The sequence below is a fragment of the Castor canadensis genome, chromosome 8 (assembly GCF_047511655.1).
Source record: "Castor canadensis chromosome 8, mCasCan1.hap1v2, whole genome shotgun sequence".
Classification (NCBI taxonomy): Eukaryota; Metazoa; Chordata; class Mammalia; order Rodentia; family Castoridae; genus Castor; species Castor canadensis.
The window spans coordinates 37,716,860-37,738,163 of NC_133393.1; the positions used below are offsets into that span (position 1 = coordinate 37,716,860).

General features: G+C 37.0%; 1 protein-coding gene across 9 annotated transcripts in view; it reads left to right on the forward strand.

Annotated features, from left to right (window-relative positions):
* Kif13a (kinesin family member 13A) overlaps positions 1 to 21,304 on the forward strand; it is a 178,172-nt gene that overhangs the window by 88,566 nt on the left and 68,302 nt on the right. For all 9 annotated transcript variants that reach the window (XM_074082828.1, XM_074082834.1, XM_074082831.1 and 6 more), the window contains 6 exons: positions 364 to 424; positions 14,495 to 14,587; positions 16,282 to 16,462; positions 18,963 to 19,050; positions 19,697 to 19,831; positions 21,021 to 21,133. In XM_074082828.1, coding sequence (XP_073938929.1) covers positions 364 to 424; positions 14,495 to 14,587; positions 16,282 to 16,462; positions 18,963 to 19,050; positions 19,697 to 19,831; positions 21,021 to 21,133 — 671 coding nt within the window. The remainder of the gene's footprint in view (positions 1 to 363; positions 425 to 14,494; positions 14,588 to 16,281; positions 16,463 to 18,962; positions 19,051 to 19,696; positions 19,832 to 21,020; positions 21,134 to 21,304) is intronic.

The window sequence follows — 21,304 nt, forward strand, 5'->3', positions numbered from 1 at the left end:
CCACGTCCTCCCCCCACCCCACCAGTGCCACTTTGGGCAGAACCTGTTCCCCTCCTGTTCTCCAATTTTGAAGAAGAAAAAACATAAAAGACAATAAGAGAAGCATGGCGATTTTGCTAGTTTGAGATAAAAATACCCATACAGGAGATTGCTTGTGTTGTTTCCATGCATATATGTATTATAACTCCAATTGGTTCTTCTCTACCAGTCCTCTTCACTCCTCCCTAGTCCCCTTCCCATGGTGGCCTCAGCCAGTTTAAGATTACTATATTTTATCAGACAATAGCATCCTTCTCCATTAGCCTGATTTACTCATGAGATATTAACTAAATTTTAAGTTTAATACTTTGTTCTTTCATTCAGGTATTTGCTTTTGATTATTGCTTTTGGTCCATGGATGAATCTAACACTACAAAATATGCTGGTAAGTTGACTCAGTTGGGCCCCTGGCCTCTTCCATTACCTCTGTTTTCTCTAATCATTCTGGAGTTTTGTTTTCATATTTAATTCATACTCTCAAATTCTAGCAAGTGGCCAATATAATTTGGTTTCAGGCTAAGGATGTAACTTAATGATATAGAGTGTTTGTCTACCATATATAAAGCCCTGGGTTCTATCCCTAGCACCACCAAAAAAAGAAAAAAAAATTGGTTTTAGAATCTGGCTCTGTTGCTATCTTGCTAAGCAGCCTTGGGCAGTTTTTAAAACCTCATTAACCTTCCAGTTCTTCACCTGTGAAAGAAGTGTCATGTTCAGAGATGTTCCAGGGATTGGAGATAGTAGAGCAATCACCTCAAGTCATAAAACAGTCACATGAAGCAGTTTCATTTGTTATGCCTCCCTTGTCTTTAACTGTCAGGGAATCTTCTCTGTTTATGTAAGCCAAGCACAGGTACTATTGGTTTCTGGGATCCACTCATGTCCTCACCAATGACATGAAAAAAATGACATGTTCCTCAGGAAAATGATGCTCCTAAATCACATTAGCAAGGAGTCTGTGTTTGAGGATTTTATCCCATTCTGTGTAACACAAATGCCTGCTATTTTGTGACTTATGATCTTCTGTGACTCTGAGGCTTTCCTAGGTGTCAGTCACAATCACCTTAGTTCAAGAGGGAAGTCCCCAAATATTTACCTTTTTTATTTAATTACTTTTAATTGACAAAAGTTGCATGTGTTTGTCACATAAAACATGATGTTTTGAAATAGTATATTTCAAAATACTATTTTGAAAGGTGAAGAACTGGAAGGCTAAATCAAGCTAATAAATTTATGTATTATCTCACATGCTTATTTTTTGTACTAAGAACACTTAAAATCTGTACTTAGTGATTTTCAAAAATGTAATAGTGTTATTTACTATAGACACCATGTTGCACAGTAGATCTTCTAAACTAGATGCTTCATCTCTGTGTTTTCTCCTTATTTCTTCTAAGGACATCAGCAGAATTACTTTCTCATTTAGTGAAAAAGAAAGTATATATATGCGTATAGAGAGGGAATGTAGGTCTTAAAAGATTTGGAGGTAAGAAGCTAATTACATAAGGAAGTTAACTTTTGTTTGTTGTTAGCTTTTTTCTTTACCAGATAAAGCAAATCTGCTAATCTTCTTTGATATATAATGTTTTCAAAGTTAATCATTGTGAACTAGAGAGATTCTTTCAGTTGCTCATGTTGGGTAAATTAGGTACTCCAGACATCCTTCCTGCAACTTCAGCAACATTTTATTAAAATTAATAGCTAGATCTTAATTAATTTGTCTCTTTATCATCCTTTTGAGACTTTAAATAAATTATGCAAAGTCTAGAATAGATTGTCTTGATGGATAGCACTATATGTATTTTTGTGCTGGATGTGTGCTTTTATATTAAATTAACAGAAAAAGTGAAATGTTTCCTGCATTTGCAGAGACAAATGGGGACAGATTCTGTAGCTGTACAAAGCCCAATTTTTTACCCTGTTCCATTGCTGTTATTCACCATGTAGGGAGATAGGTCTTTCTTAACTAGAGCTTTTCTCATGCAATTCTCAAATACTTTCCAGGACCTTTCGTCATCTACTGGATAAAACCTATACTTTTTTGACTACATTTTAATTCCTTTATTGTGTAGCCCCAGTTTACCTTCCCTACTCTTTTGTTTGTGGCTCCCAGGAAGCCAAAAAGTCTCAAAATAATTCCTTAATATGGAATCTGTACTGTGTGTGCAGCACAGGACTCTTGAAAAATCAGCTAAGTTGGGAAGCAAAAAAAAAAAAATGCGTACAGAACAATATTTTGAGATAATATTTAAATTCTAAATTTTACTGATCTTTTGTTGTTGTTTTCTGAGATCCCTCTGTGTAGCCCAGGTTGACCTTAAACTCATGATTTTCTTCCCTCTACTCTCAAATGTTTGGATATAGGAATGCATCTGTACATCTGACAAATTGTACAGGTTTGAGGTGCTACAGAAAATCCAAGAACAGGCAAAATTTGGACAGGCTGACGTTGCTAGGGAAGGCATCACAGAGGTGGTACAGAAACTGGGCATAAAAGTTAAGCATAGGAGAAACCATGATAGGTATATGAAGCACTGCATATGTTAAATAGCCTGATTTAACCATTTCACAAGGTATACATATATTAAAACGTGTTATACAATGCCATAAGTATGTATCATTTTTGCTTGTTAACTAAGACATTTTAAAAAGTGAAGAATAGGGCTTACTTAAGAAGGACTGTAAAAGGTATCCAGACAGAAGAAGTGACCTGATATCAAGGCAAGCACATAGACTTTGATGTCATTCCAGGATTAAGTCTCGGGCCCACTGCTTTTGTTCTTTTGGACAATTTCTGTTAATTTCTCTGAGCTGCAGTTTCTTTTCTGTAAAATGCAAATGACTATACCTGTGTCATTTGATGTTGTAGGGGTTGAATTGGTAACTTTCTTTGCTGATTAATGGAAGGTACTCATAAATGGTACCCCATTTGGGTTTGCCATAAGGGAAGATGGAGAAGTGGGATGAGCAGAAGGTGCATCTTCGTGTCCTTGATGATGAGACATTGTAAAAACTAAAGTAAGAAGTTTACACTGATATGGTGAAGAACAGGGCAGTGGCATGATATACTTAAAATAATGCTTAAAGAAGATTGTTTTTCCCTTTCTGTATCTCCTGGAATCACATATCCCATTGTTGCTCATAGAGACCATGTCAGCTTTCTACATGTATCACTTATGTCCCATAAACTTTTTTTTTAGCCAGCTATAACTTCATTAAGTCCAGATGATAAGATTCAGTTGTTGAATTTAAGATTTCTGTAACTATATTTCAAATAGTATTGTCAAAAATATTTTAAAAGATTAAGTACTTTAAAATATACTAACAGACAAAATCTCCCTAAATTCTTACTTGCTTGATGACTAAATACTGTGTTCCACGTAGCCCTGAAAGAATGTCTTTTGACTCAAAGAGCAATGTTTTTTGTTTTGTTTTGTTTTGTTTTTTAACAAAGATTGGGGGACATTTTTCTTATTCTTTAAATATCCCCATCATTGTACAAATACTGTGATCCTCTTAGCAAAAAGTAAAATTCTTAGTTGCTGTTCTCTCAGGCTTTCATCTATTATAAGTAAACTGTCTAGTAAATACATTACTAGTAGATTAGCTTATTAGTTTCCATATTAATTTGATTTCAGTTTCTTCATTTGAAAGAAGTAGCAATTCTTAACAGTGAATAGAAACATTAAGACAGAAACATTCATTCTCTGGTGGGAAATAGGGGAAATAGAGAAGGGGAAGCACATATTTCCTGAAACCATCCTATTTTTCAGACTCAGTGAATAATGGTATCATTGATACTGAATCAGGACTTTCAATGCAGCTCTCAAAATGAGTTGGCAGGGAAAGTGAAGGGAGAGAGGGGACAAGTGCCTGGATGAGAGGCCAGGAAACACAAATTTTAAATTTGGTGTGTCAAAATGGTAAATTGTCGTGTTTTGCTATTTATTTAAAGCTGTAGCAAGAGCTTCTATTGTCAGACTTTTTAATTTAAAAACACTAATTCTCTGTTGTATATAATGGCATTGCAGAGGGTTGGAGTAGTTGAAGAAAGTGGACTCTTACATCAGAATATGGGATTCCAATGCTTAGTCCCACCACCTTCTAACGGTGAAGCTACTGAATCTCATTAGCCTGTTTCCTCATGTGGGAACTAAGGTTAATGATAGTTATGATCTCAGCATTGATTTGAGGACTACGTTTCTGACATATAGGACGATTTCACTTAATATTTATCATCATCTTTATAGTTGCCTTACTGTGATAGTAATTGGGGTAGTAGCATCAGTACTTTGGATTGTACTGGGATTTAGGAGTTCTGGTTTTGCTATAAGCTTTAGGCTTTGGACAAGCTAAAGACAACCTGTGTGGGTCTCTTTTTCATCAACAGTGAACAGGCATAAAAAGAGAACATATGGCCTAGTATGATCTCAGGTCTCTTCCAACTCTGTTAAAACATGAATCAGCCATTTTATGCTGGTGGCACAGCTGTGGTGGACTTCCAGGAGACAAATCAAAGGCTTGTTTGTTGAGTCATTTGCAGTGCATTGACTCGCGCTTTGAGGCATTTTACCTTGTAAATATATTATCTCTTCTTTCTATTACCCTTTGGCTAGGTAGTCGTAATAATGTTTGCCTGGCAGGTATTTCTGAGTTAGAAGCAAAAACTTGTGCTAGGACTCAGAAAACAAACAACAAACAAACACCCTACAGGGTTAGATACCTAAAGCGTGGTATTTACATAAACCCTCATGTTCCCTCAACCTTGTGTATTCATGTACTTGTATTTCGATCCACACAGAAGATTATGAAGTTATTATATTACAGTCAGTACTGGTAAACTTGAGCAGTCTTTATAAATGGTTAAATCCACTGCTGATCACAGCAACACATTCTTGACAATGAATCCATACATTAAAAAAATCATTTCCTAAAATGTGCCATGTTGGTAGGAAACAGTGATTCTAGTAACCTTGGCTTTTAGTTCCTGCCTGGTTTCCTATAAATCTCATACCAGGTATGAAACCAGTCTGGTGGTAGGATAGGTGAGGGCCACTGTGGGTAAGAATATTCCCTGGCTTTAGCGATTTTACACTGTTGATTTAGAAATTATGTAACAATTCTTGCCATATGGCATGTTGCTCAAATTTGCTGAAGCCATGTGTTTTCAGGCATTGTTAATACCCTGCAACTCAGGAGAAAGCTTGTCATCAGACCCTTATTCTGCTCACGTTGCTCTGTACTGGGAGTGGGAGGGATGAATGAGCACCTCTAAAGCTGTGTGTGTGTGGGGGGGGGGGGTGACAGCCATATTTGATTCTGTTCCCATGATGGGAGATTTTATGTACTCAGAGGTAGAAACAGTTTGTTTCACATCATGCCACTGAAAAAAGAAAAGTAAGAAGACAAACGTATTTTACTATTTTAAGTGCTCTATTTGTGTGAAGGTCAGATTTCTAGTAGCTAAAAGCCCGGGCTCTGAAGTCAGGCTTTTGGGACTCAGATCTTGGCTCTTCCACTTTTCAACTGTGTAATAACAGGCAATAATGACAGCACTTCCTTATTATACATTTTGTGACGATGAAATGAAATTATGTATGTGAGGCACTCAGCAAGCACTATGCATGGAAGAAACATTTGGTAATTGTCAGCTATTAGGTTTAAGCCATAAAAAATTTCCCTGTAGTTATTAGAAATACTAGCATGGCTGTTTGAAGATTGCTAAAGTAGAGATTCTTTATAAATGATGCATACCATCCTAAAAGACATTTATGGAAAAACATTTAAATATAAACTCCTTCTAGATTTTTATTTTTCTTTACAATTATTTTGTAAGTTGCCTTGTCCATAGCTGACTTGACCCTTCTTTTAGTGACTTGGCTTTATCACCTCGTTTCTGAGCATTCAACTAAGTTTTCTTGGAATCAACAAGTCTCTTTTGCAATTGTTAATTGCATTACGTAATTAAAGGGAAGTGCAAGTGACATAAACCAGTTTAGGAGCAAACACAACTGACCCACCATAAAGATATAACTGAGCTGGTAAGAGTCCAGGGAGTAGCTTAACAGCTGGTGATCTAGTGTAGGTCACAGATAGAGAAATAATGTTGGTGCATACAGAAAATTAAGCAAGTCATTTAAGAAAAACTTAGTCTGTAAAGATGTCTAGAATAAATGAACTAAACTAATCTTGTTGATTTTTGTTAAAAGTATGTATTGTGTATTTATATGCATTTGTTATATATGCTGTGTCATATAACCCGTATGACATATAACATGACACACACATATATGTTTCTTTTTTGTTCTCACCTTTATTCCCCTATTTTTAGTCTTGTCCAGCTACTCCTTCCTTTCTCTGTTCACCTCTGTTCCTTAGGATTTTTTGGCACATTATTTAACTTAGCTGTATTTGGAGAGGTGAGTAAAAGTAAACAATATAAAATACACTTCTGAACACTAAGATCCTAACGCTGTGCTAATCCCCTAACATGCGGTAGGTAATATAATCATCGAACCCCTCATTTAGATAGAAACTATTATTGTTCCTGTTTTACAGACAAGAAACCTGAGGTTCAGCAAGGCCTTGCCTGCCTATGAGAAAGCTGAATGCAGACGTAACTGTGGATTGAGTCAAAAACAGTGATGTGTGCTATTGATAATTTTTATGGATTTTTCTCTCTTCTCTCTCATCCTGAAGAAATCTGTGTTAAAGAAATCCCATTGGAGTGCTCTGGCATGGAACCCAGCCAAGAATGCTACTAATGGCATTTTCTCTCCTGTCAGAGTACTCTGGAGTCCTGAATACATGTGTTTGGTTTGGACTTTGTTTTAACTCCACCACCACCACCCCCACAAGAGCTGTAAATACCATGCACTGTGAAATCCAGAAAAGGTACTGGGCTGAGTCTGCTACTTTATTAGAGAGAGACAGTGTGAAGCACTGCCAAGCAGACAGAAATGAAGGGCGTTCCTTTGTTAGGAGGTGTTTCATGTAGAAGCACCCTCCTGAGTAGCCCCAGCATGCATGCTCTATAAGAAAGGCTTCATAGGCAAGGCTACTTCATTTTCTTCTTTCATCCTTGGCACCAGTGCCAGGCAGCAGTGTGTGACCCCCTCCTCTGTGAGTCAGCCACTTTATCCAGCAATAAAAAAGAGCCAAGTTCATGCCCAGCCCAGCGCTGACTCTGGGTTGAAAACATCCATCTGGGTGAGTCACTTTGTGCCATGCTGCAAGTGAGACGCCCCAGGACTGCAGTGCTGATATGATAACTCTTGGGTGCCACTGTGGAAAATGGCCCCATGGAATACCTTTACTACATGTCCCAGTTTCTCGTATTCCTTACCAGGCCCCTTCATGGCAAACTTCTGTAGTTGATTAAAAATTAAATCTTGCATCAAGTCTAGCCTTAAAAGTCTTTGTTCTTTTATCTGAACTCTGTAGTTTTTGGTCATTTAACTCAAACCTGATATGAAGCCACCATACATGAGAACTTCTGAGAGCTGTACTTTTACACACCAAAGCTCTTTGAGAAAGGAATTTACTTAAACCTCATCCAAGATAGGCTTTCTTCACCGCTTGAGGTATGTGTGTAGCACCTGTCTGGTCTTGCACTGTCCAGGTGCTCTGATTTGGAGCCGGGCCACCTGCCAAGTCCAGACTCATCAGAATCACTGTGGCTGTCAGTGCTGTTTAGAAGTGGAAAAACACCCTCATAAAGGAGTAGGCCCAGGAATTCTAAAGCACAAATACTGAGCCCAGCCTTTTTCTTTTTTCTACCATTAACTCCAAAGAGGAAAGACATGGATAAAGAAGGAAAACTTACTGATAAAATTGTTGATTGTTGTTTGTATTAGTCAGCTTTTTGTCACTATAATGAAATACCTGAGATAATTAACTTATAAAGAGGAGAGGAGAGGTTTATGTTGGTTCATAGTTTTGGAGGTTCCAGTCCATGATTGATTGGCTCAGTTGCTTTGGTCTTGTTATTAGTCAACATATCATGGCAGTCGTGTGTGGCATAATAAAAACACTCACCTCATAGCAAGAAGCAGAGAGAGGGAAAGGGAGAGGGAGCTAGGGAGAAGGAGAAATAGGGAAAGGGAAGAGGAAGAGAGGAGGAAATGAGAGGAGAGGAAGAAGAAACTGGTGTTCTATAATTCAATTCAAACACATTACCCAGTGACCAAAGACCTTCTACTAGGCTTCTCTCTCCTAAAGATGGTAGACTACCTTCTAGTAGTACCACCATGGGGACCAAGCCTTTAACACATGGGCCTTTGGGGATATTGAAGGTCCAAACTGACAGTGTTCAAATCTTAGATACTCTTTCATTCAGTTACTTTTGAAAAAAATATTCTGTGCATATGTCAGGTCCAGCCTGTACATCACTATGCTTAGTGTTTTAGTCAACCATGGTCTACATGCGTCTGCCTTTTTTAATAAAAATTGTGAACAACACAGGGACTATGCCTTCCCATTTCATTCTCCCACTTTGTAGGACACAGCCTAGTATGTTTTCTTCTGTGCCTCTTCAGTAGTCAAATGTTGGGCATATGAATGATAGATGCCTTTTCCTTCATTCCCAGGTTCTTGCTTTTAGTGTTTTGCCCTCAGAGCCTTGCTATGCAGAGAGAAGTGCCTTAGTTGTCCCACTCCCACTGCACACATAGTAACTGCGAGTCTGTTGCTGCTGTTCTTAGGGGGACAGATTATGCCCTAGTGGGGAGACTCCAGGGTGTTAGCTTTTCAAAGATCTGTATCATAGGTGACTCAGGGGTGAGTGACTCAGGTCAGTGACTTTGCTTGTAGAAATTCCATACAGTAGCTCTCTTTACTGTTCCGACATTGTGTTACTGGTTTCTTTGGGCATGCCTAAATCCTTCAACTTGTCACATGGTTACAGGAGGTCTGATTATAAACTTTAGAGGGAATTGGCTTCATGGTCATGGTTATTAACAATGAGGTGCCCTTTGTACTCATCACGCCAAGCATGTGGAACTGACATCTGCAGAGTGGCCACCTCCTTTCTGCATTGCTTCTACTGAAAAGCCACAGCTCTTCTTGGGTTTCACGATATGGTGGCTTCTCTTGGTTTGTCTGGAATAGGAATAAATGCTTACAGATCCTCCTGCTTCCCACAGGACTTCTGAACTTTCCCTGTGGTCTTTCCCCTAAACAAACAGCATTTCATTCTGTTTGAATATAAGCTGTAGTTGAGAAACACTTAGGGTGGGGATATTGCATCTTTTATGGGATCCACCCATGCACTGTTTGAATTTTCTGGTTCCCACCACCCAGCACAAACAACTCCTTTTCTTGTGAACCGAGGTTCAAAAAGCAGTGAGCAAATCATTTTTTTTCTGTGCTGAGAAAGGAGATTGTTATGTTTAAAAAAATAGAAGTGGACAAAATATTTTTCTTTTTCTAAAAAAAAAACAAAAAAAAACCTTAGCCAGGAGTCCTTAAGAGATCATATACGGGTCTTTGGCATGTCCCGTATTCTAAGGCAGAGAGTAATGCCTAGCCGTCATTTGTGTTCCATGGATAGCTGGGTCTTAAAGAGGGCAGGAGCTATAGCATAAGTTTACACTGAACTTTTTGGCTTTAGTTGACAGTTTAGCCACTTTTGCAGCTGTTCTTACTGTGGCAGTGGTTGCCTGAAGGTCACTGAACAAAAGAATTGGTTAAGCATAACTCCAGTTGGGTGTTCACACAGCTAAAATGGCCTCAGAATGGAAAAATAATCGAAACTCAGCAGAGTCAGTCCCATTCTCAGTTTTATTGATGTGGTTTATTACATTGGGTTCCCCACACCCATAACTTTCCATCTTAATGTTACAAAAAACATAGAATATGTTTTTCTATACTGGGCAATGTGCATTGGCATACCCTGATCCAAGTAATGATACTTGTTTTTCTTCTCAGCATCTCAAGCAAGCATGTGCACATGCACACCCACCACACTCCCTGACCACCTCTCCCATCTCTCTCTCATGGGAGAGTCACCATCATTCTGCTGGTCAGTGGTACTTTAAAATGGGACCGCCAAGGAAACTAGAAAAACAGCAGTAAATGATTCCTTTCAAAAGTCTTCCTAAGAAAGATGTCTTCTTTTTTTTCTGTTACTTTTGAGATTGGATTGTCTTGTAGAGTTGACACAAAAGTGGAGGAACTATCTGAAGATAATTAGGTGATGACTTCCTTTTTTTGCACCAAAATTAATTATAGCTGATTAAAGATTTATAGGATGATGTTAATAATAGATATTAACTAAAATATATTTTCAGACTTATGCTGGTCAGGCATTGTGGTAAATGCTTTACCTATACTGCCCTATTAAACCATCGTAGCAACCCAGAAAGGTAGAAGGATGATTCCTGTTTTACTAATGAAGGAAATGAGCACTTGCCCAAGGTCACTGAACTGGTAAGAGATAAAGCCGAAGTTTGAAAAAATAAAACTGAAAAACAAAAACAATAAAATCTGGAGGCAGAAAAGATGTGGGAAGCATAATGTGTTACCACAGATTAAAAAGCATAAAGAATAAGAGAAAAGATTTGAATATGAAAGACCAGCAGCTTTTGTATGATCAAGAGCAACATAAGACAAAAGATAAATGACAGACTGGGGAAAAATATTTACAACATATATGAAAAACCCAAGGTTGTTATCTTTAATATATAATTAACATTTTAAATTAATAAGAAAAAATGGTGTCTATAGCAACTGACTTAGAGAAAAAACACAAGACTTAAATTTGCTAAAGATTAAATATAAATGAGCAATAAACAGGAAAGGGAAGTTAGCAAAATGGGGGACTTTTTTGTTTCTTATTGACCAATTTAGAACTATAAAGATGAAAATAAGCGGTACTGTTGAGGGTGCTTAGAGAACCTAGCAGTTTGATTTTATTTCTTAGATTTTCCTAAGAAGTCCATAGGAGAATGCACAGAGATAATAATGTAAGGATAAATAGTTCAGAAAAATTAAAGGAAATCTATGTATAGTAGGAACTAGATTACATCAGTTAATCACACAGCAGAAAGCAGAGCAGCTGTTTTACATGCTAATGTAGACATATATTTGTAGAGAAAGGAAAGTATTCATTATTTCTTGTCATAGAAGAGAATAAATTTCCTTTGAGACATGATGCTGTAGTGATGAAGTGTCAGCCTCCAGAAATTTGTTCTTTCTTAGATTTGTGAAAACACATGAACTTTGCAATAGTTCTTTGTATTTTATCCTTTTATAATCTATGATTTGCGATAGTTGATTTAAGGATGGAAAGGAGAAACATTCTTTTCAGAAACATAATATAATAATTTTCTACTTTTTCATATTCTGTTTTTCTCAGATTTTTTTCCTTTGCCAATTATGAATAAAGCTTTATTAAATATGCTAAATCTGAATTATATTCTGTCAGGTATAACTAACTAAAAGAACTTGACTTTTCTAAAATCATATGTATATCTCTGAGAAAGATGGACTATAAAAAAACTTTAAAAAATGAAATCACATGTATATATTTAGTGGAAATCAGAGAAGCTAGGGTTTTTTGTCATGTGTATTTATTGTTATGCCTATGAGATGACTGTATCAGTAAAAGAGTGATCTGTAATTTTTTATCAAAATTATCCATTTAGTGCGTGCACATAATGTTGACATGTTTATTCTTACCCCATTGGCTTATTTGACAAAAACCTATTCTGAGTACTCTGGGGCTCATTATAATTTCAGGAACACTAATACTTTGACCAAAGTTTAAACTAATATGATCAAACATTTCCTTTTAAGTTCCAAGAATAATCTTTTGATGACTTATCACTGATGAGGAAAGGGGCCCTCGATTAAAAACACATTAGCTTGAGAACCTGCCTGTCAAACTCAGTAAATACGAATGCTTGCTGCATGCTCCGTACTCCATGGAGATGCAATAGCCCCTGTTTTCAAGGAGCTCACAGTACAATAGTCAAGGCAAATATATTAGGCCAGTAGATAAAGTCAATTCTCTTTCTTCTTCTTAGTAACACATATGTAAGTTTAAATAGGTTACTCCATGTCCTCCTTAGTATTTACAATAATTTGGACATAGGACAAGTTAAAATTCACTTTATGTGCTGGGGAATTCTTTAATTGTTTGATTTACTTTTCGTGAAAGTTTAGTGTGCACATCCTGGTTTGTTTAGTTTTCTTGTTTTTTTCAACTAACAATCTTTAGTTTAAAAGTCAATTCTTACCAAGGGAAAAGTCATTGTGATTGCCTCTTGAAAGAAAAAGTCATTTCTCCCAATTCTAGCATATTCCACATCAGGAGCAGAAGTCAAAAATATTACATTTCCTACCTGATACAGGAATAGATACAAGTTTTTAACCCATTCATGAGGGCAGAACCCTCATGACTTACCTAATCACCTCTTAAAGGTCCCACCTCGCAACACTGTGGCGTTGGGGATTAAATTTCCAACACATGAGCTTTAGTGGAGTCATTCAAACCGTAGTACTCTTACTTTTTTTCCAGTTAACAAAATATAAATTGAAATCATGAAGTAAGTCAGGACGTTTGACAAACCCTCTGGTCTCCCCTTCCCTCCTTCCTGCGGACTGTTTAACCAATGTGGAAAATCAAACAGGATTGCTTCATTTTGCTCCTCTTGCCAAGATGCCTTGCTTTTAGAATGTGTTCGAGTAGCACTTGGGTCTGGCTGAAGACCACAAGCAATTCTAACAAGTCCAAGAGTAAGCCAGGCTTAATTCTGGATCTTTTCTGAAGCAGGTTCAGCTCCTGATATAAGACCTGTCTTTTGGTCTGTGACTTGGGAAATGTGTTTGGAATAAGGAAGGTTCTTTGAGAAAACTGGAGCTAAAATATGATGCATATGACAGATTGTGCTCCAGAGTGGTCTGATACTTCCTCGTGAGCACAAGACTGTCTTGTAATTGATTATAGCATAAGAACAATTTTTAAAGTGTAGTAGTGTAGTGGATAGTAATGCTGATGGAGTATATGTGTGCATACACCTATCTTTAGGTAGCCTTCACAACAAATTGTGTTTGGAAAAGATTTTTAAGATTATACATTTTTTAAATCTATATATTCCACCAACAGGCTTTGAAATTTTCTTGAGTATCGAGCTATGTGCTAAATGATAGAAGTTACAAAGAGATACGATAATGTGAATTTAGAATAATTTTTGGCAGCCTAGTGGTTGAAAATGCTGTGTTCATGTTGACACACTTTGAAGAGTCTTACTCTGCAATCATGATGTATTATAGCATAATAAGGGTGTGCTAAAATCAGATCAAACTTTGTGTAAAAGAAAAATATATAACCAAAAGCTCATGGTATGTTATTTTTTAATATTAAAGGATTTTCAGATGTCATGGAGGGTAAAATGGTTAAACTGATTCATTCTTTTAACAAATATTTATTAAACATTTTACAGTAGGCTTTAGGATTACAAAGATAAAGAGATTATAGCCTCTGACATCAATGCACTCTCATTCCAAGGGAGGAAACAGGTAAGCCAGTAGCTTCTGAAAATGCTGTTTAGTGATCATTCTAAGGACTATAGGAACACAGAGGAAGAAGGATATAATTTTAATTCTCCTAATGTCGGGAATGAATGTAGGAAAGCCTCCCAATTTCAAAGGGTAGTAAATGTTGCCTTACACATTTAAAAAGTTTGTCACACCTTACTCTTCACCGTGTTCTAAATAGTAATAGTAGTACATGACTCCCCAAGAGCTCCAGTATGAGAGAGAGGCTCATAGAGGAGAACTTGTCCTCAGTCTCCCTCTGGAAACACAGGTGAGATGCTCCTTTGGACTTACGAGCAGCAGCTTTAAGTTATCACTCCATCATCACCAATGGACAGTTTTCAGCACTTGGCTGTATAAAACACCACGCGCGGTGCTGAGGGGAATATAAAGATGTGTATGACATGGTTTATGTTCATTGGAAGGTCCAAATCCAAATGGGGAGATAACACAGTTCATATTTAATGATATTTTAGATACAAAGTCCTAAGAATAAAACTAAACCAAATTTGAATGATGCTTCCATATGGCTCACTTGACAGTGGAAAAGAAACTTTCATGCCTAGAGAAATAGTGTAGAATCATAAACTTCTCTGGGTGCTGACCTATAATGTAGAAGCAAAAATGAAGTTGCAAGCTGGGCATGGTAGTGTATGCCTATAGTTTCAGCTACTGGAGAAGCTGCGGCAGGAGAACTGCTTTCACCTACAAGTTTGAAACCAGCCTGGGCGACATAGCAAGACCCTGTTTGGAGTGGGAGGCATGAAATTAAGTCCTAACACATAGCCCTGTCTATAGGAAGCATTCAGTGTATTTTTAACACTTGGGAGGGAAGGTGAGAGAATGTTGTTATTAATACAAATATATCAAGAAAAATTATCCTTAGTTCTAAATCTTTGTTTATCTTGTTTTCTAGGTCAAGAAGTGGTTTTCAAGTGTCTTGGGGAAGGAATTCTTGAAAAAGCATTTCAGGGGTATAATGCTTGTATTTTTGCATATGGACAGACAGGTAAAACACTGCTTTTATTGCTGTCAATAATATTACATATACCTTTGTGGAGAGGCAGGTACTGGGAATTGAACCTAGGCCTTGTGTGTGCTAAGCATGAGCTGTACCACTGAGTTGCATTCCCAGACCTAAATATGCATTTCTTAAAGCTTAGAAATAGAAAAAAGTTTGAGAAGCAACAGAAAAATGCTTCTAACTTTATGTGTTTAACTGAATTAGATGATCAAAAGTAACCTCCTTTTTGAAGGTGCAGTGGTTCTGGTAATTGAGTAATTTCAGTGTTAATGAGCAAAGCTAGTTTTAAACTATTAAGTGTCATTTTCCTAAATTATAGTTTTAACCTGTATTTGAACTGGAAACGTAATTACCAGATTTTCAGCATAAATGTTATAGTAAAATAATAAAAAAGCTTAGCATGATTGCCTCTGAGGACTCTCACAGAGATCTAGAAGTGATGTGGATCGTTAAACCAAGGCTGGTACAGCAGTTGATTAAGGCAGGCAAAGCAAAAACATCGTAGTGACTCAGCCATTAGCACTCTGGCTGTGACTTTTCCAGTTATAATGTGGGAATGGAATTCTGTGCAGCCATGAAGAAGAACGAAATGTTATCATTCGCTGGTAAATGGATGGAATTGGAGAACATCATTCTGAGTAAGGTAGCCTGGCCCAAAAGACCAAAAATCGTATGTTCTCCCTCATATGCGGACATTAGATCAAGGGCAAACACAACAAGGGGATTGGACTTTGATCATATAATAAAAGCAAGAGCACACAAGGGAGATATGAGGATAGGTAAGACACCTAAAAAATTAGTTAGCATATGTTGCCCTCAACGCAGAGAAACTAAAGCAGATATCTTAAAAGCAACTGAGGCCAATAGGAGAAGGGGACCAGGAACTAGAGAAAAGGTTAGATCAAGAAGAATTAACCTAGAAGGTAACACACATGCACAGGAAATTAATGTGAATCAACTCCCTGTATAGCTATCCTTATCTCAACCAGCAAAAACCCTTGTTTCTTCCTATTATTGCTTATACTCTCTCTTCAACAAAATTAGAGATAAGGGCAAAATAGTTTCTGCCGGGTATCTAGAGGGTTGGGGGGAGAGGGAGGGAGCAGGGTAGGTGGTAAGGGAGGGGGTGGGGGCAGGGGGGAGAAATGACCCAAGCATTGTATGCACATATGAATAATTAAAAAAAGAAGAAAGAAAGAAAGAAAAATTTATTTTCAATCAAAAAAAATTATAATGTGGGAATAAATAAATAAATCCTTACAGTGCTACCTCATATCATCTGATAACTAGAAGAATCAAAGGAAAAAATACTCATGATATAATATATGTATTATGTGTATATAAACGGTAAGTAACTGTTCATGTTACTTAGTGCTCAGTTGGAATTTTACTATACATGCTTTCAAAGAGTGTGTATATTTACTTTGAGCATTTGTACATATCCATCTGTAAGCAAAAGGCCCTCTCGATCTTACAGTGAAAGGCAGACTGGAGACTGTAGTATGATGGAAACAGCAGTACCTGTGACATTTGCAGCCTGGGTTTCAGGGCCAAGTTTACTCCTTTTTTTTTTTTTTCCTTTGTGACCGTGGCTAATAGATGAAGACAGTTTATAAGGTCAAGGCGTTACATGTTGCATCTCTTTCTACCCTTCCTTCCTTCTGCTTGTTCCTCTCCAGGTTCAGGAAAGTCCTTCTCCATGATGGGTCATGCTGAGCAACTAGGCCTTATTCCAAGGCTCTGCTGTGCTTTATTTAAAAGGATCTCTATGGAGCAAAATGAGTCACAGACCTTTAAAGTCGAAGTATCCTATATGGAAATTTATAATGAGAAGGTTCGGGATCTTTTAGACCCCAAAGGGTAAGTTAGTGGTTGAAATTAAACATGAAAATATGGGTAATAGTTTTAAATGATCCTAAAGTTAAAATTTCAAGGGAATGTATGTATTTGAGCCATGGGTCATGACTCTGGTGTTTATTGCTTCCCAAAATCTGTAAGTATACCCAGTTTACTTACAATTTATCCTATATTCATGTATAAAGTTGTTTATACATGTTATATAAAAATGTTTTTTACTATCGGTATTATTTTTTGCCACCATGAATGAGTTATAAAAATTGAGTTACTAATGCTACATTAGTCCTTTAGCAGCGTGTGATGTGTACTACTTGTAAACACTTCTAAGTCCATGTGATCTAGATGAAACCAAAAGTGTAAGATCAAAATTATAGGTGTCAAGGAAGTGACCCAATGGTAGGAAATGTTTGTATTTACTTTGAGTTATTAACTACTTAACTACATAAAAGAACACTTACAACACCTTAAGATTTAAGGAATAATAAAGTCAACAACTGCATACTCACCACTTGACTAATATTTTTTAAGATGCCTATGTGACTCTCATTCCATTCCCTATCCCTCCCCAGGGTAATTAGGAATTTCATGTTTATCATTCTTTTCCTTTTCTTTAGTATTTATATATAAATTTGCACAATTTTTAACATTTTTTATGTATACTCTTTGGTGATTTGCTTTTTCCCCCAAGAATTCATTCATTCTCTTTTTTTTTCCCTTGAGACAGGATCTCTCTATGTAGCCCAGGCTGGCCTCAAACTAGTGATCTATCTGCACAGCCTCTGAAGTTCTGGAATTATAGAACATCAGCATTGTTCCCCTTGTGCTAGGGATTGAATTTAAGGCCCTACAAATGCTAGGCTAGTACTGTACCACTGAGCTATGCTTCTTGCTATTCATTCTTATATATGTAGTACTAATGCAGTAATTTTTAATGCTGTTTAATGTTCCATTGTATGATTATGCTATAACTTATCTTTTCCCCAGTAACTTGTGTGGTCTCTACTTTTTATCATTACAGCGCTGCTCTGAGCATTCTTCTGTAGGCATCCTGGCATACAGTAGGAGTTCTTAGGGAATACAACTAGGGGTGGAATTGTGAGTCACAGGATACTGAGGTTCCCAGTTTATTAAATAGTGCAAAGTAGTTATATCAGTTTATAATCCCAGCAGTGCAAGAATTCTAGGTGTTAAGCACCATCACAGACACTTGATAGTGTGCTAGATTTACTTTTTCTTGCTGCTGGATAGTGCTATAGAAGCTCTACTTTTGCAAGCAAAGTGAGCCAAGTGCTTTTGATCATGTGTGGCACAATAGATATCTTGAAGATGGGCATTGGAGTCTTTCCCTGCTTAGACTCCAGCAGAATTGCTCATTGAATTCTATAAGAGATTGTTAATCTCTTTGTGAGGTTAAGTGGGAGAACTGAAAAGTGCTTAGGAAACAATGCCCAGACCTTGGGAAGCATTCATTGGTTCTTAGTTCTTTTATCCACACTTGAGACATACGAACCACTGACTCTTAACTTGAAAGATGATTAATATCCAATACCATGAAAAAGATGACATTCACAATATATGTATATATACTATGTAATAACATAGTGTACATGTATTTATTTATAAATATTCTCAATTGTCCAATAAACTCTTCAGTTGGGTCCCAGCCAGAGTTGTCTTTTAAAAATTCAAAAGAACTATAAAATCTTTACCAGCAGAACCAGTTCTAAATATAGAATAAATGTTTGTGGCAATAATTGTTATACTGTAATCTCATTTTCTCTATAAAATTGCCAGCATAGAAAGAAGCAACATAAATTGGTACAGTTTGAAGTAAATTAAAGTTAAAATGTTTCATTATCGTTCAGTATTTGTTCAAAAATTTTAAGACATTACTTAACCAAAAATGTGCTTACTTTTAAAATAGCCATAAGGTTAAATTTGTTTTGGCATATTTTGCTTTACCTTTTTTCTTTTCATTCACTGTAATTTTCCAGTGAAGTGAAACACCCAAATCCAAATCCAAATATATACAAGACCATGAGAGTGAGAGATATGGATGAGATACTATTATTATTATTATTACTATATTTTGGTTGTACTGGGGTTTGAACTCAGGGCTTCACACTTGCTAGACGGGTGCTCTACCACTTGAGCCACTCTGCCAGCTACCTTTTTTCTTTTGTTTTTCTTCTTTCCTTCCTTCTATGTGAAACTGAAGTTTATGTGTTAAAACAAGCAACCCAACTTAGTACTGTGCACTGGTTTGTTTAGTTTAGGACTAGAGATAGAATTTTTTTAAAATAGTACATTACTTTAAATAGAAATCAGAATATAAAAGACATTCCTCATATGGAATGCTGTTTTGCTAATCCAAATAAAGTAGCTTTTAGAATCCTTTCTTAAAAACTCTTTTGAAATTGTAATCTTAGTTTCTGAGTACTTAAAAAGAAGAAAAGCATCCAGTTTGCTCTTCATTCATTCATTCCTTTTTCTCCCTCTGTAGAAGCAGGCAGTCTCTTAAAGTTCGAGAGCATAAAGTATTGGGCCCATATGTGGATGGTTTATCTCAGCTGGCTGTCACTAATTTTGAGGTAAGTGTCATTTCTTTAAAATCTCATTTTAGAAATGTGGGCAGCACCATCCCATAGTCTGGGGACCCAGATGGAATAAAGGAGAAAGCCAGTGAGCATAGGCCTTCTCTCTCTCTGTGTTTGCTTCCTGGCTACCATGATGTGATCTTCTCTGCTTTGACCCACCCTCTCTGCCATCATGGACAGAAATCTTTGAGACTATGAATCAAAAATAAATCTTTCTTCCCTTAAGTTGTTTTGCTTAGCAAAAAAACATTGGCTAAGACAAATTCGTTCAGCAAACATTTTTATAAGAGACCATGGGTTTCAGGTGGGCACTAGGACCAAGTGTATAAAGAGTTACAGTATCTAGAGTGCCCAGTAATTATTAACTCTCCAAGGAACATACAAAAAAAGAAAGTGGGGTCTTTACAGAGAAAGGAGACAATTGCTGGACAGAATAAGCATGGAGGTGACATTTCATACACAAGAAAGCAGTGGGGGCTGGGAGAGGAAAGCTTAATGCATGCTCTGTGGGATGCGTCAGGAAGGGTTTTATGGAAAGGTGTGGGTAAGGAGTCAGAGGAGTCATAATGCATGCACCTGGGATGTAGGACTGTGTTCTTGTGGTTTTGCTCATAGTATTTTCCTGATGCTTTGCCTCTAGGATATTGAGTCACTGATGTCTGAGGGAAATAAGTCTCGAACGGTAGCTGCAACCAACATGAATGAAGAAAGTAGCCGCTCCCATGCTGTGTTCAACATCATAATCACACAGACACTTTATGACCTGCAGTCTGGGGTGAGGAATTTGGCAGAACCTTTGGGGGTGGTGGAAGAACTCAGAGTATCTGCATAAAGGACATGTTTCATGTTTGGATTCAAAGGCTGAGAATCTTATGTTGGCTCTTCTGCTTACTAGATGATCTACTTTGCTTAAATCCTTTATGAAGTCTTCCTTTTATCACTTTTTTAAAAATTGGATTCAGGTGTAAGGACCCTGTCTACCCATGATGACATACACAGCTTTTAATATGTATCCAGTCATACTGAAATTACCCTAAAAACAACTAAATCTACTTCATGGTCATGGAGGGATATTAAAAAGGAAACCACAATATTTTGTCTAAGATCCACATTTCAAAAGAAAATGAACTTGACCCAAATGCACAGGAACCTCATGTGCTAATATTTCCTTATAGTCAAATCTCCAGCTTTCTTTTTTTTTTTTTAATTTATTTTCCATTTTTATTAGGATATATTTGTTGTACAGGGGGAATTCATTGTGATAATTCCGAGTAGCCTTACATTATACATTGGCTAGATTGCCCCCACCATCTCCCTCCAACCCCTTCCCCATCCCATTTAAAGCAATTGCAAGAGGTTTCACATACCTATTTCATACAGGTATGTGAAGTCCATCAACCATATTCTCTTAACCTTCATCTCCTTGTGGTACTGGGATTTGAACTCAGGACCTCACACTTGCTAGGCAGGTGTTCTAGCACTTGAGCTATTCCAGCAATCTTTTTTTGTGATGGATATTTTCAAGATAGGGTCTCGAGAACTATTTGTCCAGGGATGACTTTGAACTATGATCCCCCTGATCTCTACCTTCTGAGTAGTTAGGATTATAGGTGTGATCAGGCACCCAGCTAAATCTTCAGCTTTCTGGCTGTTTTCTGAAAAACTGGTGGACTCATTAGCAGCCACAGAACAGAATCCTGTATTTCACACCAGTTTAAATCTTGACTATGAAATTAATTGCTAATTCAGATAACTTCAGACCATTTAAAATCTTAAGAAATTTGTTGTGTTAGAGTAGAATAGATTCTCTGTTGCTCTTAATCACAGAGCTTATATATATATATATATATATATATATATATATATATATATATACATATATATATATATATATATAAATTTATAGATGTCCATGTGACTTTTGCATTAATATATGTTATGTCTCTCTAATTTTCTTTAACTAGAATTCTGGAGAGAAAGTCAGTAAGGTCAGCCTGGTGGACCTTGCGGGGAGTGAGAGAGTATCAAAAACAGGAGCTGCAGGGGAGCGACTGAAAGAAGGCAGCAACATTAACAAGTAAGGTGGCCAGTGAAATAACTACCTGGGTGGTTGATGTGTGTGTGTGTCTGTATGTGTCTTGGCTTCTTTCCTGTCTAGGGGACTTGTTGCATTATAAAGTTCAGAGGATTCTGATGAAAGGTTATTCAAAATGTATGTAGCTTTAGTAAAGTGGATTGAAGAAAAACA